At 36.9% G+C, this 27,416-nt stretch overlaps 1 protein-coding gene across 4 annotated transcripts in view; it reads left to right on the top strand.

Moving 5' to 3' along the window:
* The window catches only part of LOC150094086 (uncharacterized), a 608,624-nt gene that overhangs the window by 410,210 nt on the left and 170,998 nt on the right, over positions 1-27,416 (top strand). For all 4 annotated transcript variants that reach the window (XM_090413217.1, XM_090413213.1, XM_090413214.1 and 1 more), the window contains 2 exons: positions 3,422-3,541; positions 14,428-14,500. In XM_090413217.1, coding sequence (XP_090269343.1) covers positions 3,422-3,541; positions 14,428-14,500 — 193 coding nt within the window. The remainder of the gene's footprint in view (positions 1-3,421; positions 3,542-14,427; positions 14,501-27,416) is intronic.

Here is a 27,416-nt window from a genome sequence, read left to right as displayed (position 1 = left end):
CTGGTCCACACTAATAGATTCTTCAAATCCCTATCCTCCGTTACATTCCAATCTTGGCTACACATACGGTCACCTTTTTCCCGAGATCGATGAGGTCACTTTTTTATTTCTGAGATCGTCAGGAAACTTGGCGGCTGGAAATCCGGAACTCTTTCTTCAAAACACAATTGAGTTAACTCGTACTTCTGGCATCTGTAGGCTGGAACATAGATCACTGACCTTGAATCAGTGTGACATTTTCAAACCCGGATAAGACCTCTCTTTCTATGTGGCCATCTACCAGAAAACGACTGGCCTGTACTACAGCTTACGACTTACGAAAAACCCTCGACGACAACGAACCACGGCATGAACCACCTTCTGACGATGAATACCCTGACTGCTCTGTGTGACTCCCCCTTTTGCCTTCTAAATCTCCCCCTTTTATATCTCTCCATCGACCTTGGGTCCTGCTACGATTTTATTCCCTTAGGTGTTTCATGGGTCTTCACACGTCACCTTTTTTGGTCGCTGCGTTCAGGTGGGAAACCCCATACATACTTGACCTTCGCAATAGTGATTGCCTTAGGTCATATCTTAATCCATCTGAGAAATATCTTTGTTTTAACAATCCTTTGTTACAATTTAAATTTTTACTTAACTTTCTTTGTTCTTTGATGTTATACAATAATTTGGCGGTTACATGATTTAACAGTTCACTCTAAAATATTTCCATATTACATAAACACTAAAGAAAATACTAATTAACTACAAGTATGTTGTATGGAATTTTGTTATTCAGTACAATCTTGTATATGAGGATTTTTTGTACAAAAATCCTTCTATACAAGATTTTACATTACTGCAATGAACTGAGTAGCAGCACAGTCAACAGAGGTATCAACAGTATTATTTATCAGGTATCTTGAACTATCAGCATAGTTCAAGATCTGATAAATAACATCATGTAGACATATGATAGTGTGTGAGACTTCCTTAGTTAGCACAGTTAGAAGGATGGAGTGCAAACATGCCATGGAGAAATGGAGTTATGATTGCTGCAGGTAATGTTGTTAAGATTCATGCCAATAGCATTTATAATATCATTAACATGCATATCAAAGGAACGAATGGCAACCTGACTTGTGTGATGTTGAGCTCCTAATTCAGAGTAGATACTAGTCCATGTAGCATGCTCTGGAAGAGACTTTATTTTTAGAGCACGGCTAAGAGATAACTGTTTCCATCTAAGCAATAGAACCAATTCATTTGCTTAGATGGAAACAGTTTGAGTGGGCAATATACAAAAGACACCTATAGCTATCCATATACCCTGATGATGGATGGGATCTAATGATCCTAGGCTACTCTTCCTTGCAGAATTATAGACTTGAGACCTATAATTCAGCTTGAACATATAAGTACATGATAAAGATGAAGCAATGAAGATCAATCTGATTGCATTTGAGGAGAGAATAAAAAGGAGATTCACTGCTTTCATGCACTCTTCTCTTAGTTTATGAATGTGTGCAACTTTTTTTCTGATGAAAACCAGAATCCATTTTTAAGAGCCCATGTAGAGACATGATCAATTGCTTGCTGAAGTTGTATTTCTCTCACGTTTTAAGAGTGACAGTAAATTAGCAATACACTGTCATTCTTATAAATGAGATAGCAATATATGGAGCATTGCCTACAATGGAAGGATGCTGTTCAGTGATTGAGTTTAACTTTGACAGCAAAGAGTGTCACACTTAAGACAGAACTTTGAGGAACACCCTCTTTTTGATTATATGGCTGAGATAGCATAACTTCTCTTAGACTTGGAAGACTCAGCTAGATAGAAAGTTTTTAGTTTCTAGATAGAAAGAAAATATAGGAAGTGGCTTTCTGAGACATATGTTATAGAAGTGTTTTAATATTTCATATCTCCAAGCTTTTTCCACATCAAAGAATACTGAAACCAGATGTTTCCATTTCAGGAATGTATCTCTGATACATGTTTCTAAATGGACCACATAGTCTGATGTTGAACAGTGTCTACGAAAGCCACGTTATGTGATGAAGAGAAGATCGTCATTTTCTAAATACCACAGAAGTCTGACATGAACCATTTTCTCCAATAACTTACAAAGACAGCAGCTGGTCAGAGTGATGAGTTGATAATTGTTTGCTTGTATTGGATCCTTTCCTAGTTTTAGGATGACAATAACAACTGACTTATGCCACGAATTCAGAAACTCTTCCTTTGCGAGTATTCTGTTATATAGTAAGAGAAGATGATGAAAGATGTTTTATTATCTCTTAATGGATGTCATCAGGTCCCACTGCACTGGGATGAAAGAGTTAAGGAGGAACTCTTTTTAGTTCCTCCTCATCATTGATAAAGAATACAACTTAAGAGGAAACATTCAGATATTCAATTTTTGATAATGCAAAGCTAGGAAGAGCAATAGTCGATGAAGATGATGCAAAATTCTGCAGGATGACTTAAATAGACTAGTGGTATGGGCAAAAGATAATGGCTGCCAATTTAAAGTGGTCAAGTCATGACCAAGTGGCCATATCATACACTTTGGGTGAAGAGATCACAAGCTGTGTACCGAGCAAAACTGCAGGAAATTGATGAAGCCAAGGATTTGAGAGTTATTGAAGATAAAGAGTTGAAGTTTAGCGGGTACACTGCAAAGGTTACCAGAACAGCACATCATATTATGTGGTTGTTGAGAACTCACTGTCATGCAGGGTTAAGGAGGTTATTGCTCCCCTTTATAAGGCTTTAATAACACCATATCTGGACTAATGCATACAGATCTAGTTTTCTTGGATTCCATGGAGATGAGGAAGTGCTGGATAGGATTCAGATGCAAGTGACCAAAATTGTGTCAAGTCTGTGGAATACTCCCAGTGAGGAACAGATTGAAGGTCTGTAGGCATCAATTCAAGTGAAAAGAGAATATATCATAGAAGTATTTAATTAGAAGTTATTAAATTTTGTTTTATAAGATTAACACTGAAGATGATTTTTCAGTGCATTTTAGTAATTTTCCCTGGAAATTGCAAATATGTTGAGACATTTTTTGCTTAGAGCATGTTGAATGGGTTGCCAGAAGTGTTGTGAGTGCTTTGTTGGTGAATGAATTAAGAGATATAAATACTACATAAATAGTGGTTAGAGTGAGTCTTTGACTTTATAGAGATACTGAGAAATGATATTAATAATATTAAATTATGTAATGCTTATGATGCCAGCTGTACTCTTTGAGATCAGCTTCATTTTTCCTTTTGTTTTCATATTTTTTGGAGAAAAATGTGTTATCTGATATTGATAGATATCTGGCATGCATTACAAACCTTTAACTTCCTTGGATATATATACCTTCTAACTTGCTTTATTATATCAGAGATTATTATTAATAATAATAATAAAACTTATTTTCAGGAATTAGGAAGACTGGAAATGACTGAAAATGAACTGAAAGAAAAGTGCCCAGTTGCTACAGATAAAACTCCAGAAAGTAGTCCAGAGAGTAGTCCACAGTCCTCTGATGCTGAAATAGTGGTTAGCACCAAACCTATAATTAACTTATTACATTTTCATATTTATAAACTTGAAAGTGAACATCACCTATTTTAAATAGGCGATGTCCACTTCAACTATTTTAATGTGATGTCACATTAAAATAGTTGAAGCCTAAGCAAAATGTAAAATGAAACAGATGATTGTAACTGGCCTTTTATTGCTTAAGGATAAAAAGTAGATATATATGTTCAGATATCTGTACAAATAGTAGACTGTATGCAAATAAGTTCGTTCGGTTTTTCAGAGTGGAATAAAACACATTTTATTTAATATATATAATACATACTAGTTAGTTATATATTGACTCTCTTTATCAATGACCTCTTGCCATCTGTCCACCAACTTCATATGGCACGTTCATAAAACTCCTGAGGTTTACTGGCGAAAAACTGATCCAGGTGTCTTTTGACAGCCTCCTCATTAACGAAGATTTTCCCGTTCAGAGAATTCTTCAACGATTGGAATAAGTGGTAATCGTAAGGTGCCAGATCCGGTGAATACGAAGGATGCAGCAAAACATCCCAGCCAAGATGTAACAATTTACTGCAGGTTGTTAGCGATGTGTGGGGTCTGGCGTTGTCATGGTGAAAGACAACTCCTTTCCGATTTGCCAATTCAGGACATTTTGTGCTAATTGCACGGGCCAGTCACTTTAACTGTGAGCAGTAGACAGTTGAATCAATTGTTCTGTCTGACGGTAACACCTCGTAGTGGACAACATCTTTATAATCCCACCACACAGAGAGCATGATCTTCTTTGGGTGCAATCACGCTTTCGAGGTTGTTTGCGGTGGTTTGCTCTTGTGCCCCGTGATCTTTTATGTACCATGTTATCGTACATGACCCATTTTTCATCTCCCGTAATCATCTGCTTCAAAAATGGGTTGTTTTCTTGGTGACGTCGCAGTGAATCACAAATGGATATGCGAGTAGTCATATTGGCCTCAGTTAATTCATGCCACACCCAAACATTGAGTTTTGAAACATATCCCAGCTTGTGCAAATGGTTTTCAACACTGGTATGGGATATGTTCAGTACTGGCAATCTTCCAAACTGTTTGTGATGGATTTTTGTCGACGATATCCTTCACAACACTCAAATCAACCTCGGTCGGGTGACCGGCGCAAGGTGCATCACTGACATCCGTCGAAACCTCCAGAACAGAATTTGGCAAATCACTTTTGGCATACGCGTTCTGTTAAGGCATCATCCCCATATACGCTGCATATTTTTTTATGGGCGTCCACAGCTCGTTTGCCTTTTTGAAATAAAAAAGCAAAATATGCCAGTAATGTACATTATTTCCTTCCATCCATTTTTAAAAATATGTTACACACATGCAACTGAAGTAGGCTGAACGAAAATTCACTGAAAGGTTATGTGAAATATGGTCATACATCACCTTTCAACTGCGCAATAACGTTGCATGGTAGCACAACGATAGCAATGGGTGAAGTGGTGTAAACTTGTATTAATGCATAAACCGAACGAACTTATTTGCCAACCCAATACTTACAGGTATCATTCAGCTTCATTCAGTATTGATATATCCATTTGCAAGTTGATTAAAATCAAAATCATCTATTGTTATTTTAAATGATTTTATCCTGATATAGCATATTGCAAATGAGTACATTATTGTTTTACATCATTTTAAATCAATTTAAATCATTGTTGAATCATTGAAAATACTTTAAATTATTAAATTTATAATTAGTATAATTTTTTAAATAATGGCTTCACACGTGTGAGATAAAACTAAATAGAATTTATTACTCTTATATATATTTCTCTCATTTAAGAGCTGGTAACAACATTTAAATTAAGAATACAAGAACAAGTCATACAGCAAGTGTATAATATCACATGTCTCAATTGAAGCTGTACAGTAGGAGGAAACACTATTAGAATTCAGAGATGCGGGTATAGATGTATAATTAATTAATTAATGAAAAAATTATAAATAATTAACAACAGTTGCTTCCCAAAACTTGGATATAGGCATACAGTCTGTCCAATTAAGAATTAGGATGGTATCATAGGGATTCACATGATTAAAACAATAGATGACTAATTTTTAACCTATTGTAGTTTAGCATCTTGGTATGGTTCTAGTGAACTCTATGTGTAGTGTAGATAGCATGAGAAGCAAGGCCTGAGCCTTTGATTCCAAAAATCTTATATAATTTTGACGTTCTTGGATTCTAATAGTAACAGAATGGCCATTCTGTCCAAAGAGCAAAGATAACAAGAACAGCATACTTGATAAATACCAAGCAAGCATAGAGGTGTTGTCATCTTTCTTACCCCCCTATCTTTGATGACAACTTCTGGGCTGGTTTGAAGGTGGGATACAAATTATGTCTGCAAAGGATCCTTGCTATTTGTTGAGATGTTCCTTAAAGGTAGGGTATGCTGATCCTTTTAACATGAGATTGCAATCTGGAAGAGGGATGATAATTATCAAATATTTTCTGTATCTAGGTCTCGCTGTATCCATTAAGTAATAAAGTAAGGTTTATTTTATTTAATTCTTCTAATAGAAGAAACTCAGAAGAACAAATTGTGCATGCTCATTGTACAAGACTTTTGATAATACCTATTTTATGTGAAGGATGATTATGTGAAGATATATGAATATATCTGTCTATAAAGGATGGTTCCTGTAAACAGAAAATTCAATATTAGAAGCAGTGTTTCAATTTAAAGTATCCAAAAAGGGGAGACTGTTGTTAGATTCACATTCAATAGTGAACTTGATGCAAATGTATAAGGAGTTAATTTTATCTAGAAATTCTAGTTCTACTTTATTGAGACTAGTGCTTTTTTTCTGGCGGTACACAACAGTCGCAGTACCGGCACCTTTTTTCTTAAGTTTTTAAAAATTTGCGATTTATTGACAGCAAAATGTATTATAAATATTCTGGTAGGTGGTACTGTGTTCACGAATTGAATTTTCAGTTTTGATTACTCATAAGTTGGTACCCTGCTTTCCTGTTTCATAGGTTGGTACGTAACTGGAAACAGGAAGTTGTGTTCACTTTTGATTGCTTCCAATATTGGTTTATCAATTCTATATTCACTCTGCAACAGGCAGGTGTTCATGTGAGTTTTGAATTAATCTAAGTTAAATCAGTGCAATCATTGTTCAAAATGAGTAAAATAAGTAGTTACTTTATGCCAACGAGAAAAAAAGTGAAGCTAAAGAAGCAGAAATTGTTGAATCTACTTGTGATCCTGTAAAACAGAAAACTAACACTGAAAATACACTTGGTGAAGAGGATCAGGAAACCAAGACGAAGATCCACGTGGTCAAAAGGAAGCAGCTTCCAATAATGAATTGGCCCGAATGTTGGACATTTTAGCAGAAAAATGACTTCTGCAAGAGAAACGAGTGGCTGTATGTCAAGAATAAAACGTTGGGCTGCAAAACGTGTTGCGATGTCAGAAGTCTTGCCATTGATAAACACATGGGAATGAACGAAAATTTCAGCGGAGTGGTTAAATGGTAAAATCAGTCATTTTGGAGAATCTTGCAAACAACAGTTAATGTCATTAAGAAAAAAAGATTTACGATTATAAGGAGAGTGCGGCACACAAAGCATGCCAACAAAGCGAGACAATGAGGGTATATCAGAGGATATGTTAAAAGTGTGGAAGTTGCTGTAATAACATCTGTAATTAGAGATGTAATTACACCAGCTGAAAAAGGATAGTGATAGTAGCAAAGTGAAGAGAAAAGTTTTTAGATCCAAGATAGAGGTGAAAAAAGAAATCATATCCAAACATGAAAATAGTATTCGTGTCTCGGATCTTGCTATATAGTTCTCTAGTGAAATCAATGATCTGTACAGTACTCAAAAATAAAGAGGCGATCATTCATCTATATTTTTATTTATTGTGTTTATTCTTTTTGTGTAAGATTTTATGCATTTTCATTGTTCTTGTCTATGATTTTATGCATGAAGTACTGTTATAAAGGTTTAAATAAGCAATCATCTGTAGTTTGGAAACAGATTAATCCATTTTACATTAATTCTTATGGGAAAATGGTTTCAGTTTTCAAACAAATCGGTTTCTGAACAGCCTATAGGAACGAATTATGTTTGACAACCGAGGTTCCACTGTATTTAAAAACAAATTTTCATTCCTGAGCTAATAATTTCCATTGTTAAATAACATATCAAACCAACTTAGATTCTTATCGAGATAAATTCGTATTCATAACCAGATCATCATCATCATCATTATTATTATTACATCTGATCTCTTTGCAGTTAGAGACTCATCGTAGAGGTACACATTATTGCTCACAATGCTCATCCAACTGCATCTTAAACTGATTCAGTGTGTCTACATTCACAACACACTGAGGCAATACATTCCACACTCTCCCTGCAAAGAACCCTCTCCTGACTTCTCTGCTCACACCCTCCTTATACAGTTTACAGTGATATCATCTTGTTCTACTCCCCACCCTCATTCTACGAAAAATCTCTTCAATGTCAGCCTCATAACAGCATAACATTGAGACATATAACCTGGTCAGCTTATATGTCTCAATCATATCCTCCTTCTCCTCCTCCTATTCATGAGGTTTTGCAATTTACATTCTCTCAATTTCTCCTCATACTTCACATTCCAAAGACCACTGATCACCTTTGTGAATCATCTCCAAACCCTTTCTAACATATCCTTGTCAGAAAACCTGGTGATCAAATCTGTGCGCAATAATCCATATGAGGCCTGATCAAGGCCTTATACAATGGCATCGTAACCTTATTTTTGCATGTCAAGGTCCTCTGCATCAGTGCTATTATTTCCAGTCCTTATCCACCACCACTCCAAGATCTGTCATCTCCTCTATCTCCTTTAAAGTTTCCCCACCAAGTGTATACTTTGCACCTCATTGTTACCTTCAAAACCTTATACTTTGCAACACTGAACTGGCAGTTCCACTTACCTGTCCAGTCCATTCATGCAATATATTCTAGCCCTCCCATAAAGCCATAACATCTACTTGACTCTGCATTGCTCTCCCCAATTTTGCATCATCTGTAAACAGCTGCATATCACTAGTTAAACCCATCCCAATATCATTGATATAAAAATTGAACAAAACTGTCCCAAACCTGACCCCTGCAGCACACTACTAGTGACATTCTTTTTTCTCCAGTCAGTGATCCATCTCAGACGTCTGTTATCTGATCCCATCTGTTTCCGTTTATTTACTGCTTGTCATGTGGCAGTCTATCAAAAGCTTTTGCAAAATCTAAGTACACCACTGCATATGCATCTCCCCTCTCCAAGGTATTTGTTGCCTTGTTATAGTACATAAGTAAGCTAGTAAAACATGATCTCCCTTTAACAAACCGAAACTACTAACCACAGAGAATACTGTTGTTATCAACCCATTTCTGTATCTTACTTCCCATCAATCTCTCTAGTCACCACAACTCTAAATATACAGATTGGTCTGTAATTTGTAGCCATAACCTTATCTCCACCTTTATGCAGTGGAACATTTACCTTTCTTCCACTCACTTGAAACCTGTACTGTTGTAAGATGCTTATTGAACACACGTCAGTGCTATTGCCAATTCCCGGAACATTCCCTTAAGACATGTAGTGGTATGTCATTAAATCCTTTCACCTTATTGACATCAAGTTTATTTACTTATATACCTACTACTTCCTCACAATTAAGCCATCCTCTCCTATGTCCTCTACACTTACGGTCCTCATAATTTTACCTTGATGAGGATGAAACTTACCCTTATAAATTGATCACTGAATACCTCAACAATATATTCTGCAGTAATCACTATTCTACCATTTTCATCTGTTAACATCATCTTTCTTTCCATAATCATTCTTCTTTCTACTTGCCACATATCTAAAAAACTCTCTAGGATTTTTCTTTGCCTCATTTGCCAATTTCTGCTCATACTGCACTTTTGTTGTCCTTACTGAGTCATTTTCCTGGTTTGTTCTATGTATGTTCATGTAACTGATTATTACCATATACATTTTGTACTGCTTCCAAAGTGCCTTCTTCTTTCAGATTTCTGCTCATGCAGCACTTTTGTTGTCCTTACTGAGTCACTCTCCTGGCTTGTTCTTTATACTATTCACATAACTGGTTATTACCATTATTCATTTTGTACTGCCTCCAAAGTGCCTTATTCTTTCAGATTTCATGCTTAAGCCCCGCATTCATTTTTCTCATTCAGACTTTTGACCTTCGGAATAAAATTCACACATTGATGCTGTTTTGTATTTCTTTGTCAGTTCCCAAGCAGTATTTATTTCCTTACCACTCAACTCCTCATTCCATCCTATAACTCCAAGCAGGCTCCTTGTCATAATCACAAGCCTTGTGCTTCCACATATATCCTTTTCCCACAAACTTCTTTGTCTTCATATGGCTAGACACAACCCAGGTGATTACTTCATGATCACGCTCACCAACTAGAGGAAAGTGTGAAACACCATTCACAATTAAATCTTCTGATGAAATGATCAGATCTAAAATTCTCGATCCTCACGTGCCCTTCTTTACATGCTTTCTGAGATAGTTATCTCTCCAGAACTCTAAAAATTCATTTTCCTTATTCCTAAATGCTATCTCTTCAATCCGATCTATACCACCATAATTAAAATTGCCCATAATAATTACCCTTCCATTTTCGCTAATCCAAGTTGTTTATACATTTCATCACCACTGCCCTCTACATTCCATGGCCTATATCAACATCCAACTAAATATGTCTACCTGTCAACCTCCACTTTACACCACACTGCTTCATAACCATTGCCACTGTTGTGTCGCTTTCTTCCTTACCACAACTATTTTAACCTTTTATGCTATATCTCCGTAATACACTCTATCGGGTAGCATATGGTACCTCTGAGGGACAATGGAATTTCCTCGAGATCGAGGCAGTACCAGAGTATCAGAGTGTCTGAGATTTACCTCTCGTAAAACGCCAAGAAATTTATTTGTTTCACTGCGCCACTTAGCACTATTAGGATTAATATTAACAACCAAGAGGTAATCTCAGGACAGTACTTAATGATACCTATTAACTCTGCAGACGTGGCCAAAATATACCCTTTTAATATCCCGCATAGGTTCGCATTAATATTTTATAAGTGGTGCATCAGATTCCAGAAATCACAGAAAGTCTTTGTTAGAATCAAAAGTAAGGTTTATTATACTCAAAAGTTGATACACATAATAACATAAATTAAAATCCCATCTTAAGGGAGTTCCAGACAAGGTATATAATATTCAAACACTACTATTACACTCATAAAATATTATACAGTAGCTTCCTAAAGTAAGAATTATATTAACCTTTGCTAATGCATTAGTCATGTACTATTATCACAATCAATCTAAAACTCCGTAGCTCTGTTACACTACACAAGATAACATTCATATCTTTCACAATCTCTTTATACTTTTGCCAATTCTTTACTCTAACATATCCTTAACTTCATTCAATATAAAGGCAAACTTTAACACAACGACAGATAGTAAGGTTAAAATCAATATTCTTCTAAAGTGATAACAATACAATCCTATCCCACATCATTAATGTTCTTCTTCTATAACATATTAACGTGACACAAATCTTTCATTCATAATCAGTGTAACACAAACAAAGCTTACTTATCTTTCCTTTTTGGTTCTTTAGTGCTTCATAGGTTCACAGGAAACTGGCCTTCTGTGGACAGCCGGACTTGCTTCTTTTCGCGGGGAATACGGCCGCCGAGACCGTAGCCGCCTATCGGGAATTTCTCCGATACCGAGGGCACTCGCACCCTACACCACCATGAGAGATGAACACACAAGAGATCCAGGAACAAAAGGCCTTGTTACAGGGTCGCATGACCCTTATATTTCCCTCTTTCCTTCTCGGCGCTTCTCGCCCTTTTCGATGTCCAGCCATCTCACACGTGCTACTACGTCATGGCGTCCATATCTCTCCCCCGCTATCACACGTACGCTGATGTCACGTTGTTTGCTTGGGGCAAGCTGCTTCCTCGCAAACGGCTCCGTGACCTTTGGCCTTCACCCTCCCAACTGTTGAATTTGTGCTTACATTCTATAATTCTTTTATACATGAACTTTTATAATGCTCTGTTACTGTTTTATACCTTCAATATTAAATTAGCCACATTCGTGAATGGCACAAAATATATATACTTATTTAACCTCTTCATAACAGAACATGCTTGATACATATATACATATTACTTGTTTTACACTTAGAGGCAATTTACTGCATTTATCTCATTCTTTTGTTTGGAAAAGCATGTTAGACTGTGATAAGATAGGAGTTCATAAATTTCCACTCTATCACAATCTAACACCACTATTTCCCTCTTTTATGTCTACCTTATGTGGGCATAATTCCCCTGCTGCATAATTCATTCCTTCTGTGCAATCAGAAGAGGTTTCTTGATGAGTTGATAATTGCTTTCCATCTGATGATGACTTCCTGTCCCCACCGAAACTAGAATTTCATTATCCATTAGTATTAGAAGTGCTAATGGATAATAAGCTACAAGTGCTTGAAGATCTACTGTTTGTTTTTCAAAGAAATCAGTTGTTTTTTTCAAAGAAAATTTACTTATATTAGTTAAACAGAACTAACCAATTGTCATGTTTTCTTTTTGTTCTCACCAAATCATTGGCACCTCAGATATCATAGGCAGGCCTTTTTTACGAATCCATCAAGTCATTTTACCATTGGAAGATATGCAGTAATAATGAGGAATTCCAGTTTTTATAATGGATCCCTACAGGCGTAGAATATGATGAATCAAGATTAGCGATGGGAGCCGTTTCAGCTGAGTGTCATCTTCAGAGCTCATGGGAAAAGTGGAGGCTATGTCATGTTGGCTTAATGTTTTTGTCTTTGGTTTATCTGTGTTGTTTTCCATTGGTCGGAATCTTGACTTAACTTTCATGTTGTGTAGCTTTCAACTCAGAGATTATATAGGGACAGTGAACATTTATGGAGTTTTTGTCACATTTTATGGCTATTGTTTCTGATATTCTTCTGTATATCAGTGCTTACTGCATGATTGATGTTGTGTCTATCTTGGGAATATGTATATATTTATTTGTATGAATGTGAATTAATGAATGAAGGACATCGCAAACATTCATGCCCATGGAGGGAACCCACAGCATTTTGGCTGGAGAGCAGATATGCCGACAGTTGGCCAAGTGGTTAGCAAACTGCTGGCATGCATGCATGCGTGTACACACACACACACACACACACACATGCACACATCTTTCATTCCAACAAATTTATATTTTAAATATAGCCAGTGCTTGACAGATATGCTTGCTCACTCATCTGTGGCAAGGAAATTTTATCAACCTACTTCACACTTAACAAAATAGAATATTTTTTATTTATTTAAAAAAAAAAATAGAAAACTCAGAAAAATGGGTGTAATATAAAGGGCCTCACCTCTAACTAAAATGAATGTAACAAATTATATTTTTCATAACATTAGTGTTGTTTTTACTATTCTTCATATTCTTATTATTGACTGATTTCTCCTTCTTGGAATGATTATTACACAAACAAATATTACTGTTCTTCAAACAGTAATACAGCACACTGCTATTCACTTTATGGAATTCCTGTTGATTGACTTATTGGAATATATCTTAAAAAATGAAGATGTGTGTGGGGGGGGGATCCTGGGCGAGCACATTTTTTCATGGCAAGTAGGATTTTGTGTAATTGTTGAGTCTTGAGTATAACCATTAATAAATTAATTAATGAAAATACATTTAAATTCAGGAGTAAACAAAAATATATTATAATTGGAGAAAACTAACAACATTCAAATGAAAATAATTAAATGTAACTTTTATAACTACTGAATAATTGAAGAAGAGATCTGGGGGTGCTGATTGATAGAAAACTAAAATTCAGGGAGCATATTGTAAAGGTGGTGAGGATAACTCAGAGGATTGCTGCAATACTGAGAAGGATGCTGACCTGCAGAGATAAAAGAGTTATCATTCTGTTATATAAGACCTTGATCAGACCACACTTAGACTATTGTGGTTTAAGTCCCGATTTAGTCCCGAGGATTTGAAGGGGATCTGTGGAAAGGGTACAGAGGCAGATAACAAAGATGGTTTCAGGACTGTACAATAGGAGTTATGAGGATCGACTGAGGGAATATGGACTGCAGAGTTTTGTGGATAGAAGAAGGAGAGGTGATATGATCGAGACTTATAAACTGTTGAGAGGCAGTTACAGAGTAGACATTGGAGAGTTCTTTCACTTGGTGGAACAGCAGGAAGGAAAGATGACAAGGGGCCATCCCTGGAAGTTACAAAAGGAGGCTGTGCGCAAGAGGGTGAGGAGTGGTTTCTTTGCATGAGGCAATGCATTCCAAGGTTGAACCTTTGGAATGCATTGCCTGAGAGAGTGGTTGGAGTGGGAACGGTCACTGGGTTCAAGGAGTGGTATGATAAACTTTGTGTTTCCTAAAAACGACCTCCCACGATGAGTCTTTTGATTTCATGGAGGCCTGAATAATGATAATAAAATATTTAGACATTATTTATTTGCATGTGATATTATTAAGGTACAATGCATAATATCCATCATATCCTAATTTCTTTTCTTCACTTTTGTATGTGGCTTATTCTGCAACACCCTTCAAATGATTTGAGATACGTTCAGTTGCATGCTATATTAGTTAATGATAAATTTACTTTTGAAATTAAATAATTATTCATAGTAGATACTTAAACAAGTTTAATTTTAGGTTTTAGTAAGTTTTGTTTTTAATGGATACAATTTTTCTGCTGCAGTGTGTTCATGAACATTTGGATAAGAAGCTTAAATGGAACCAGAAGATAAATGCCTCTCCTGAAGTTTTCCCTGGTAATTTCACTTTGCTCCTTTAATAAATTTTTTTTCTCTGCATTAAGATGGATACTTTGATTTTTAAGATTGATACTTTGCAGAGGGTAGTAAAATGTGCAGTGCTGTTTTAAAAAGAAAATTGCATGCTGATTATGAAAGTCTGTTTCAAGTCCAAATGACAGCTGTATTTTCTCATCCTTTGCCAAAGTTCTTCTTCTTAAACATGAATTCTAACTGCTGACTTACAACTCAAATAAATACTAAGTATTGCTTGATATAATGCCCCATTCACACCATATAACTGTAGCGTATTGAATAGCTTCTCTCTTGGTACCTTACCATATGCCTTTTCCAAATCAACAAAACTTAAATACAAATCTTTGTTATATTCCCATGCTTTCTCGGCTATTTGTCGTAAAGTGAAGATCTGATCCTGACAGCCTCTATTGGGCCTGAATCCAGCTTGTTCTTCAGCAAGCTTTTCTTCCACAATTCTTCTCAACCGTTTCTCAAGTATACTTGCATAGATCTTGCCAGGAACACTCAGTAGGGAAATACCTCTGTAATTCTCACATTCAGTTTTATTTCCCTTTTTATATATGGGTACTATGAGAGCTCTACTCCAATCATCGGGAATTCGTCCCTCTGTCCAGGCTTTCTGAACTATGCAGTGCAGCCACTGTAAGATTTTTATACCACCATACTTCAGCATTTCTGTCGAATATCATCTACTCCTGCTGCCTTTCCACATTTCAAGCCTTTTGATGGCTTTTTCTACTTCAAGTATGGATATGTATTCCTGACTGCATGCCTGGTCAGTGTTTTTTACCACTGTGTCATCATCACTGCTTGTTTCATTTAGCAGTTTTTCAAACTAATTACTCCATACTTCAAGGAGTAATTCTAGTGAAAATTCTAGGAGTAATTTCTCATGAAAACAGGAGAAAAAGATATTTTTCTCCTGTTTTCATGTCACCTTTATCATCTCTAACTCCTTTTAGCACTCTTTCCTCCATTCCTAAGCTTCTTCAACAACCGCCAGAATATTTTGCCACCTTCTTGATATTTATTTTCTATATTCTTGCCAAAGTCCTCCCATGACTTTTGTTTAGCTAGTTTTACACAGTGTCTAGCATTCTTGCATTTGTCTCTGTATTCTCTAAGAGCCCAAGCTGACTTATTTGCCAGGAATATTTGATATGCTTTCTTCTTTTCCTTCACTGCCTCCTTAACTTCCTGTGTCCACCATGGAATTCTGATTTTTCTATCCTTGCAGACAACTTCACCACATGCCTCTCTAGCTGAATCAATCAGGGTTTTCTTCAAGGCTTGCCACTGAATCTCCAAGGTTTGATTCCTGTTCTCAAACTCTCATTTTTTCTTCAGTAATCTTTGTGTATTTTAATCTACAGTTCACATCTGAGAGCGGCTCAACTTTTATTCGCTTTAAAACTTTCTTACATATCATGATGAATGCGAATATGAAATTGATGACAGAAAGTGCTAGTACCGATTGTATCGCGAGTGCACGTTTGAAAGAGAAGGATGGTGGTAAAGACATGCAAAAAAATGTTAAAAAATCAGGAAAAAATAAAAAGAGTGATTTGACAACCGTAACGGATGTTAAAAGGGACTAAAGTGAGGCAGAAAGAAACGAAATTGAGAGAACGAATGAAAGTAGAAATGGCGTGATGCAGAAATCGCAAGTAAAAAAAATCGAAAGAATGAATGATAGCGAAAAAAGAATGACTGATGGCGAAAGTTGGACGCATGTTGGAACGAAAGTACTGAACCAAAGAAAGATGAATGACAGTGAGAAGAATGATAGTGAAAGTTGGACGCATGTTAGTCCGAAAGTACGGAAACAAAGAAAGATATGTGAGAGTGAAAGTGAGAAGAATGATAGTGAAAGTTGGACGTATGTTGGACCGAAAGTACGGAAACAAAGAAAGATGAATGAGAGGGAAAGTGAGAAGAGGGGGTCGAGAGTTAGAAAGTTAGAAAGATTTAATGATAGAGAGAATGTGTCGCGAGGTTTGGAAGGTGAATTGGATTGGATGAAGCAAGAAATGAAATGGATGCGGAATGAAATTAAGAGAATTCAGGTCAAAACTATTAAAATAAATCATGATGGCATGAAAGAGTTAACAAAAGATGAGCGAGTGGCGTTGTATGGCAACTCCATTATTAAAGGTGTGCTAGAGGATAAAATGCACAAGGTATGTTTTCCAGGCGGTAAAATGAGTAGAGTGATTGGGGCATTGAATATGAGGCGGGAACGAGCAAAAGAGTTAATTGTATTAATTGGTACAAATGATTTGAGAGAGAACAAAGAGCATGTCAAAATGAATGTCAGGAGACTGCTTGGAAAGATAAAGGAGAATAGTGTGACAGGAAGGGTAGTCAGTGTGTTGGCTAGGTATGATTGTGGTGAAATGAGGCAGAGAGCAAGGATTATGAATGATATTCTGGCTGAAATGTGTGAGGAGATGGGAGTACAGTTTGTTAATGTGTGGAATGAGTTTGAGAGACGAAGTGAGCTGTATGGGAGCGATGGACTGCATTTGAGTGGTTATGGTGTGAGTCGCTTGGAGAGACTGCTGCTGGAAAGTGTAGAAGTGAATAGAGAGAATGAATCAGATCGAGAGGGGAGTGATGTGGAAGAGCAGGAGAGTAAGACAGGAGAGATTGAAGAAGTGGAAATGAATGGGGAAGTGAGTGGTATGAGTATAGAAAATGAGACAATGGGTGTGCAAGAGGAGGACAGGGATACACAGCGTGAGAAAGGTGGATGCTCCAAGAGGAGGTGAGAGCATGTGTAGGCAGGAAAGTAATAGGATGATCAGGGAACCAAAGGAAACAGATGGAATTGCAAAGGGTTCTAAAATGAAGAAGCAGAAAGGGAAATGGCCCCAGTTCAGCATGGAGAGATCACATCGAGTGAGTGGTATCAGTGGAACTAGCTGTAGATCCAGAAATGAGTTGTTGTGTTTGTATACCAATGCTAGAAGTATAAGAAACAAGGTAGATGAAATGGTTGCACTAATTGCATCTGTGCACCCAGAGATTGTTGGAATAAGTGAGACATGGTTAGATGAGGAAGACATCCTGACAGGAATAGAGATGGAAAGGTATGATGTGTTTCGTGAGGATAGAAGGGGTAAAAAGAGAGGGGGAGTGCTATTGATGATAGAGAAAGTGTTATGTCCATACAAAGTAGAGATGCAAGAGGGAAATGGGGCCAGTGGTTTTGAGGCAGTATGGTGTGAGATAGAGGTGAATTGAATCAAATACTTGGTGGGATGTTGTTATAGACCTGGTAATGTGAATGGTGGTGATAGTGAAATGTATAATCAAATAAGCCAAGCAAATAAGAAAAGGGTGATCATTATGGGTGATTTTAATTATGGCAATATAGACTGGAATGAAGAGATAGCAACTGGAAGTAAAGAAAATGAGTTTCTTGAGTTTTTGAGGGATAACTACCTCAGACAGTATGTAACAGAGGGCACAAGAGGATTAAGGGTCTTGGATTTGGTCATCTCATCGGAGGATGTAATTATCAATGAGGTATCAAATCATCCATCAATTGGTGAAAGTGACCATGAGGTGATTACTTGGGTGGTTGCCAGCAGTGTAAGGACGCCTGTGAAAAAAGGGTATATGTGGAACTACAAGGGGGGTGATTATGAAGAGCTCAGGAGACAGCTTTTAGGTGTAGCATGGAATTAGGAGTTAGCTGGAAAAGAGATCAATGCAGCTTGGGGGATTTTCAAAAAATATTTAGTAGATGCAATGTCTAAATGTATACCATGGGTGAGAAGGTTAAATAAGGTAGGTGTGAGATGGATGAATAAAGAGATTAAGCATGCAATATAGAGAAAAAGGGCATTGTGGAGGCAGCATAAGAGAAGTGGAAGTAACCAATTTCATGAGGTCTACAAAGACCAGGCAAGGAGGGTGACTTGGTTGGTGAGAGTAGCGAAAGAGAGGTATGAACAGCAGTTAGCTAATGAAGCTAAAAAGAATCCTAGGGAGTTCTTTCGATATGTAGCCAGCAAAAGAAAGAATGATTATGGAAGGATGACATTGATTGGAGGAAATGGTATAAAGACAGCTGTTGCAGAATGTGTGGTGGAGATACTTAATGAGCAGTTCATGAAGATCTTTCAATCTTGTGAATGTGACTTCATGGAGAGATTAAGAGCAGTTGATGATGGGGAGGAGAGACTGACTGTAAGTGAGCAAGAGGTGTTTGGGGAATTGAGTAAACTAGATGTAAATAAGGCTGTGGGACTTGATAATATATCACCACATATTCTGAAGGAATGTGCCAGAGAGTTGACACCTGCCTTGACATATTTTTTTAATACGAGTCTTGCACTTTGTCAAGTCCCTAATTGTGCCTACTTCATAAAGGAGGTGATCGAACTCAATCATCAAACTATAGGCCTATCTGTGTGTCAGGTGTTGTGGTTAAGTTGTTGGGAAGCTTGTGAGAACTAGGATCCAGAGTTGGGTTGACAACAATGGTATAATCTTTGATGGACAGCATGGATTTGCTAAAGGGAGGTTGTGTTTTAGTAATCTACTTACTTATTACAATAAAGTGACTGCTTCCTTGGACAGAGGAGAATGATACACAGTAATATACTTGGATTTCGCAAAAGCTTTTGATAGAGTACCTCATGATAAGTTGACAGTCAAACTAGAGCAGATGGGGTTGGATATTAGATTAGTGCATTGGATTGGAGACTGGCTATCTGATAGGTATTAACAAGTTGTGTATGGGGGTGCAATATCCAGGAAAAGGAAAGTCACTAGTGGAGTGCCTCAGGGATCTGTTTTAGGACCATTACTATTTAACTTGTATATTAATGATATTAGCGAAGATTTGGATGGAGATATTCAATTGTTTGCAGATGATGCAAAGTTGGGACGAACCATAAAGAGTAGTGAAGATGTTGTGGCCTTGCAAGAAGACTTGAATAAATTGAGTGATTGGGCAAGCAAATGGGGATGTGAGTTCAATGTTGCAAAATGTAAGGTTTTAAAATTTGGAAAACAAAGATGGGATGCAGAATTTATGCTTGGTGAGAATGTATTGTTCGAAGTAGAGGAAATAAGAGATCTGGGGGTGATAGTGGATAAGGATCTAAAATTTAGGGGACACATCGCCAAAATTGTGAAGACAACACAAAGACTTCTGGGAATGATGCGGAGGACATTGACGTGTAGAAGTAGGGAGATTCTTGTTCCATTGTATAAGGCTTTGATTAGGCCACACATGGACTATTGTGCCCAGATTTGGTCACCTGGTTTTCAGAAGGATGAAGAGATGTTGGAAAGGGTCCAAAGGCGACTGACTAAGGTAGTTTCTAACCTCTGGAATGTCGAGTATGAGGAAAGATTGAAAAGATGTAATTTGCAGAGTTTATTGGAGAGAAGGAAGAGGGGAGATATGATAGAGACCTACAAGTTGGTAAGGGGTTGTTATAGGATCAATGGTGGAGAAGTTCTACAGAGAATAGTGGGAGATCAGGGGAGAACCAGAGGTCATCCCTGGAAACTGTATAAAGAGGGTGTGAGTAGGGGAGTGAGAGGCAGGTTTTTTTCGTGCAGAGTTGTGAATGATTGGAATGCCTTGCCTTGAGAGTGTGGTGTCTGCAAGGAGTTTGAAAGTGCTTAAGACGCTGTATGATGAGATGTGTGTGAGATAAAAGGACCTCCTAGATGAGTCTTTGACTCCATGAGGTCTTGTTTAATAATAATAATAATAATAATAATAATCATTCTTTTGATATGAAATTCAATTTTATCCTGCTCAAAACTAAATAGTGATCACTTCCAATTTCAAATCCTCTGTACACTCTGGTGTCCTGCACCAGGGAGAAAACATTGCTATCAACAATAACATAATCAATGAGACTTTTCTTATTCCTTGCCTCTTCTCTCCATGTGAATTTGTGCACATTTTTATGTTGGAACATGGTGTTAGTAATAACCAGTCCATGTCCTGAGCAGAAATCCAATAGATATTTGCCATTATTATTAGCTTTGCTCTTTTCTCCAAATTTTATGTCTCACAATCATTTCTTACTCTGCTATTTAGATCCCCAACAGGGACCAACTTTTCCTTTTTCATTGTGTCAGTTGCTTTTTCTAAAGCCTCAAAAAATTCATCCCTCTTCTACCTTAGTAGATCCTTCTGTGGGACCATAGGCACAAATAAGTCTCATTGTCCAGTTCCCCATTCTCATATTTGTCCACATTACTCTACTCGAGACTGACTGCCATTTAAGAATATTTGCCTCGTATTTTGTGTTGAATACTATGGCTACTCCTTCTTTTCCTTGATTGTCATTGCCTGAATATAACATTTTGTATTTATTGCTCAGAAAGATCATAAAGAAAATAAAAAATGATAGTACAACATGACAAGAAGTATAACATCGTCTGCATAAAGCAAAGAGATGAGATTAACATCTCCAGTAATAATCAAATTTTATTATGAATTAAAATATTTATTGACTGCAGTGAATACAACATTATTCATTATTTTACATCTGATTATGTTTCGTTTTACAAATGTAATATAGTAATATCACTGTATGATTAATATGACTATGACTCAAGCACAATGACACAGTCACACATAAACATTATAATTCAACTTGGTTAAGGACATGTGCATTACATTATGGGATACTAAGGAAATCAATGCGAGGTCATTAGCATCTATATACAAGTAGCCCAGTCATGAAGTGGCTTCGTGCGCAAACTTTGTTTCCTGACACTTGGATAAAGGATGAAACCAAGAATATAATTTCTTGGCATCTTTAATTTAATGTTAGAAGGCATTATAGATTAGTATGTGGAGTGGTGTGTAAGAGGAGAAAGGACTTACTATGAGTTGCAAGATTCTGTACTTAGGCTACTGTTGCTTTTTGTTCATATCCACTTTACTGATAATGATGGAATTTTGGATGAATGATAAGATGAATCTCTTCTTCTGCAGCTTGTTCCACTTAAGCAGGGTCGCTGTTTTTAGTAAGTATCCTCCACATCCTCCTGTCTTGGGCTTGTAACCACATCCAAGTTCTTCATCCTCAAGTCCTCTTCCACCAGCTCCCTCCATTTCTTCTTTGGCCGCCTGTACTTCCTCCTTCCATGCACATCCATCCGCATGACCTTCTTCCCACATATTCATCCTCCTTCCTTCACATGACCAAACCATCTCGACCTTGCCTCCTGTATCTTCGCTCCTAAGTTCGTAACTTTCACCGTTCCCCTCACATAGTCATTTCTCAGACGATCCTTTCTGGTCACACTGCACATCCACCTAAGCATTTTCATCTCTGCTACCCCCATCCTGCTGATGTTATTTTTCTTCAGGGCCACAGTTTCCATAGCATGCGTCATAGCTGGTCTCACTGCTGTCCTATAAATTTTGGCTTTCAGGTTGATCAGCACTCTCTTATCGCATAGCACTGCAGCCATCTCTCTCCAGTTGGTCCATCCCGCTTGTATCCTGCATCCCACTTCCTTCTCAGCCTCTCCATCCTCTTCCACTGTTGAACCTAAGTATCTAAAGGTCCCTCATTTTCCTGATGACATTTCCTTCCAAATCTGTCTCCTGGCTGCCGTCCACTTTACAACACATATACTGTCTTACTTCTACTCAGTCTCATACCTCTCTCTTCCAGTAGTTTCCTCCATCTTTCCAGTTTAGCTGCCACTTCTCTTGAATCTGCACGCAGCAAGATATCATCTGCATACAACATTGTCCAAGGCACATCTCTCACCTCCTCTGTCACCATCCCATCACAATATTAAACAGGAACAGAGTTAATGCTGACCCTTGATGCTAGCCAACTGTCACTTGAAAACCTTCTGTTTGTCCCAGGTAGGTCCGAACTCTTGTCTTCACATTTCTGGAGAATCTCCTGCACCAACCTGACATATTTCTCTGGTACCTTCTTCTTCCTCAGACACCTCCAGACTTCTTGCCTTGGCACTCTATGTTACGCTTTCTCCACATCGATAAACACCAGATATAGCTTCCGTTGTTTCTCTCGAAACTTTTCCATCATCTGCCATAACACAAAGATAGCATCTGTCGTTGATCAACCAGGCATGAAGCCAAATTGCTCCTTTGCAATCTCCACCTCCTTCCTCAATCTTCCATCAAGAACCCTTTCTAGGAGTTTCATTCTGTGGGACATCAACTTTATTCCTCTGTAATTCTTACAGTCTTGTGATAAGATGAATATTACAACAAAAATTACAAATACTTTCATTCATTAACCATTTCTCTTCCATCTTTTTGAAATAATTTTGACCTTTTATGAAATATTCTGAAAAAAAAGTATTGAAAAGTGAAATAATTTTTCTACATCTAGTCACTTCATTGTCACTTCTTTTAGTAAAAGTAATTTCTAAAATAAAGAGCAAAAGTGCTCTTTACTTTTATGCACTGACTGAGACAAGGAACTTGAAATGTATTTTTTTTTGTAAGGAACTCTCACTTAGTACGTAAAAGTAATTACTAAAATAAAGAGCAAAAAGGCTCTTTACTTTTATGTACTGACCTAGAGTTCGTTTACAAAAGATACATTTCTCTGATTTCAAGTTCCTTAGTACTGAGCAAGAGTTCTTGCTCTCTTAAGTCTTCTGCCTTGTCTCTGAAGAGAACCAACCAGTTCAAAACAGCTGTTAGGCCAGTGAAACCTTATCAGAATGGACTAATAAAAGGTGAATATATAAACTCTTGGACAGCTCTTATGTCTTTTAAGTAGTCCACTAAGGTAACTTGCGGATGCTGAGGAATGTATTCCTGCAAACATTCAGCTTTGAAATAATGCTGGATCAGAAAACCACTTTGCTTATGTAATTTTGCATCACTGAACTGAAACATATATTGGCTTGTCTGCTGAAGCTGAGTTGGTTACTCCAATGTGGAGGTGCTGTCATCCTGTTTTTTCGTACCCTTGGTTGCTTTGGTGTTTTCTTAACTACTATAACAACAACTTCATAAGTTTTCTTTCATTTTCTGATTCTGTTTCCATACTATACTTGTAAAGAAAAAAAAGAGTTTAGAGTTTATATCCTTCTTGCTACTATTTCCTATTTTCCACTTTTTCTTTTTTTATTACTTTCACATGAGAGGCTACGAACATCTACTGTATTAGCAAATAAATGTTGTATGTGGGCATGGGTCAAGAGCAAAGTAATCTGTTGATATTCTCTTGAAGAGCTTGAGGTTGAAATCTTTATTGGGAAACTGCTCCTCAGAACTGAAATGGATGGAATAAAAGACAACTGAAAGTAGTAGTTTGGTGAATCAATAGTTCAATTGTAAAAGAACATTAGGCAGCTGGAAGTATCAGTAGATGAGAGACATTGGCTTAAAATGAGTGTGTGTAAGAGGGATCATTAGTTAACTGAGCTGCACTCTTCATAACAGCATCAAAAATGTTTACAGAAGTCTTATGTGCATCACCATCCCAAATGGCAGTATTCCAAGGTTGAATGGATTTGAGATTTGTGTAGAGTAAATAACTGGAAAGATGAAATGAAAATTAATGCTTTGAGCTCAAGAGGATGCCAAGTTTTCTGGAAGCTGGGATGCTGCAGAAGGGGTGTGATTATATTAGGAATGACTAGGAGTAAGAGTCAGTCTGAGAAGAGAGAGATCTGACCCTCACTTTTTTTTTTTTTTCAAGAAAAAAAAAGTTTGTTTTTGAAGCAATGAAGGTGACCAGATTATTTTCCCATTGCAAGAAATGTGCAGTGATCACTGTTTAGGATACTTATTGTAGACAATCTTGAAGTTTGAGATGTTTGAGCACTACAAGATTTGTCCTATTAGCAGAGTGAAATTATCAGCTAAACTGTGAACAGTGTTTGTGGTCAGCGAAGAAGATTATTTATACATGTTAAAGAGAGTGGGTGAAATAATAGAGCCAAGAGGAATGCCTACATTGATAGGAAAATCTGAAGAGAGAGAGAGAGCAACTGGTAATCAAATTACAGAGAGAGGAAAGCAGACCATAAGATGACAATTTGCTGCAGTCCTCAATGGCAAACCCTCCAATGTCTTGGAAATGTAACAGCATAGGTTTCTACAAACCATTCCACGTCCAGAGGTAGGTGATGAAGGCTGAGATATCTGCTGTGGATCTTGACTGGCAAAATCCATATTTGTAGCTGTGTGTCCAGACAGTTCATTGCTGACAATTCAGCGTGGAGACTATTCATTGCTGGAAATTTAATTGTGGGGAAAATTCATTGCAGATATATGTGAAAAAAAAATTTTTTTTTTTAAATAAAAAATAAAGAAAACAATTTGTAACAGATGGAAGCTGTATTTATTTTAATATTTGGATTTTTATGAATTTATAAAATAATTGTTTGACAAAAATAATTATCTTGAATCAAGTTCTGGGAGAATAAAATGTATTGGCAACTAAGATAATTACAGACAAAAAAAAAATTTAAAAAATGATAGTGGCATTGTTCTTCAGAGTGATACAGTCTTACGTTAAGAAATATGAAAGGATCTCTTATTTGCACTGGCATTAAAAACTATAATTATACGATAAAACATGTAGCAAAAATAAATGTAACTTGTAGGTAATGTAATTTAGATTCTAGTTACCGAGCAAACAGCAAGCAACTGCGTTTCTGGCAATAGGTAACTGAAAGTATCTACGTACACAAGGTAATCTGGTTACGTGTTCTTGTCAGCGTGAAGGATTATCACACCTTCTAATGGATATGACAGTCAAATGCACTCGATATCCATGTTTTTTCAACAGGTGGTCTGACTCTTATCCAGGATTTGCTGGACCCATATAAACATCCTGGCCAGTTGGGAGGTTAACCCTGCAGAGGTCTCGCAGTCAAAAAAATTGCAGCTTAGGTTGCGTGTATCTGAGAGATACATTCGTTACTAGTATGTGCGGAAATGTGATACAACTTAAAAAAAAAACACTACAAATATAATACACGATGGTTTATTTATTTTCAGTTACAATCTAGAAATTATTGAAAAAAAGAAACAAACAAAAAAACAACAAGTAAACCAGTATTATACTGACATCGGAGTTCGCAGTATATCTCAGATACAATTTACTATCAAATATCACTTTCGCATTCGACTCTGTCATTCTCATCATCGGACTCGAGTAACATCACTGAATCTCTTCAGTCTGATGATTATCCTGTTGATATATTTTTCCAGCCATTTTCAACAGTAAATTTTAAAAAAAAACTAAACCAATACTATACTGACATCAGAGTTTGCGGTATCTCTCATACAATTGACTGTCAAATATCTCATACCTTTACATAACACATGTTAAACCCAAATGACTTCAATTTTCTAGCGGATAATACTTCCAGCGAATTTTTTCTGCGATGATTTTTCCTGTGATAAATTTTCCCTGCAATAAATTTTCCTCTCAATGAATTTTCCCCACGATGAATTGTCCATGAACCTGTAGTTGCTGATTAGTTGACATTTCTACATGTTTTGAAGAAGTTGACTATTGATGACATTCTCCATTACTTTAGACAGCACTGAGTGGAGACGAGAGCAGTAGATCAATAACTCACTTTTTTTTCTTTATTTTTGGAATTGACTGTATATGTAATGCAATGCATGACTTTAAATTTTTCAGGAAATTACAACGCATACAAAAATATTAATTAAAAAACTTTAATCCATACCTTCCTATATTTCAGCAATGTTACGTTGCCATCTTCTGGGAACATAAAACTATAATATGCACACGCAGGCACTAACAATGAGCAAATGAGGCTGATGAAGGCAACTGAAGTTGGTCCTAGAGTTCTAAAGGTGCCCCCTATGGGCTAAATTGGATTTTCTTGGCTGTTTTGCTGATGTCCTTGGGATGCAAGCTTCCCAAATTTCGGGCAGTCTCATGCACCCAAATTTGTTGAGGTTTGGGAAGTTTTTTAGAGCTTTAATGCATGAGACTGCCCCAAATTTGGGAAGCTTGCATCCTAAGGACATCAGCCCAACAGCCGAGACAACCCAATTTAGCCTGCTAGAGGGCACCTTTAGGACTCTAGGACAAACTTCAGTTCCCTTCATCAGCCTCATTTGCTTACTGGTAGTGCCTGTGTGCACATATCATAGTTTTATGTTCCCAGAAGATGGCAACGTAGCATTGCCAAAATATAGCAAGGTATTGGTTAAAGTTCTTTAATTAATATTTTAGTATACGTTGTCATTTCCTGAAAAAATGTAGTCATGTAACCAACATATAAATTTTTCTACAAGAAGTAATGCAGTGCAGTGTTTCTAGTAAAGAAGAAGATGATTTGCTTTCATTTATCAAGTAGTTGAATGAGAAGAATGATGAGGAGGTCAGCCTTATCTTTAGGTAATATTGCAATGCTACAATTTGGGGCAAGTAAGAAGTAGAAGCACAGATGGACAAAAGTTGTCCCCAACAACTTTCGCAAGTGACCGTAATGCATAACTGCCATTAATAGGCAAGTTTTTACATTTAGCCATATCATACTCAGATTAAGCCCTTTTAGCAAGTATTGTGGCTTCAGTGTGGTAAATAAAGTTGGATTTTGTCCCAAGCTACTTACAATAAATTTTCTTTTCTTGGACTGTCCTGATACACTTTTTGGAAAACTATGGCTTAGATATTGGTTGGGAATCTTGAATACTCTTAGGAATGAAAGCCTCTGTTCCAACACAAATAATTTCTGTATCAACATTACAACAAGTATCTGAATCTGAAGAACAAAAACAGTAATCTTACCAGGAGTAAAAAATGATACATCTTCAGGGATTACAAAAAAACTAATGTAACATCAAAAACAAATAACACACAATACTAAGCCCAACCACGTGGGTGAAGTCCTATCTAGGTGGAGCGCCCTCTAAGGG

Source organism: Typopeltis vanoorti, chromosome 23 (assembly GCF_054136105.1).
Source record: "Typopeltis vanoorti isolate ZY-2024b chromosome 23, IOZ_Tvanoo_1.0, whole genome shotgun sequence".
Lineage (NCBI taxonomy): Eukaryota > Metazoa > Arthropoda > Arachnida > Uropygi > Thelyphonidae > Typopeltis > Typopeltis vanoorti.
The sequence above is the reverse complement of the archived record's forward strand: the minus strand, read 5'-3'. Positions and strand labels throughout refer to the sequence as shown.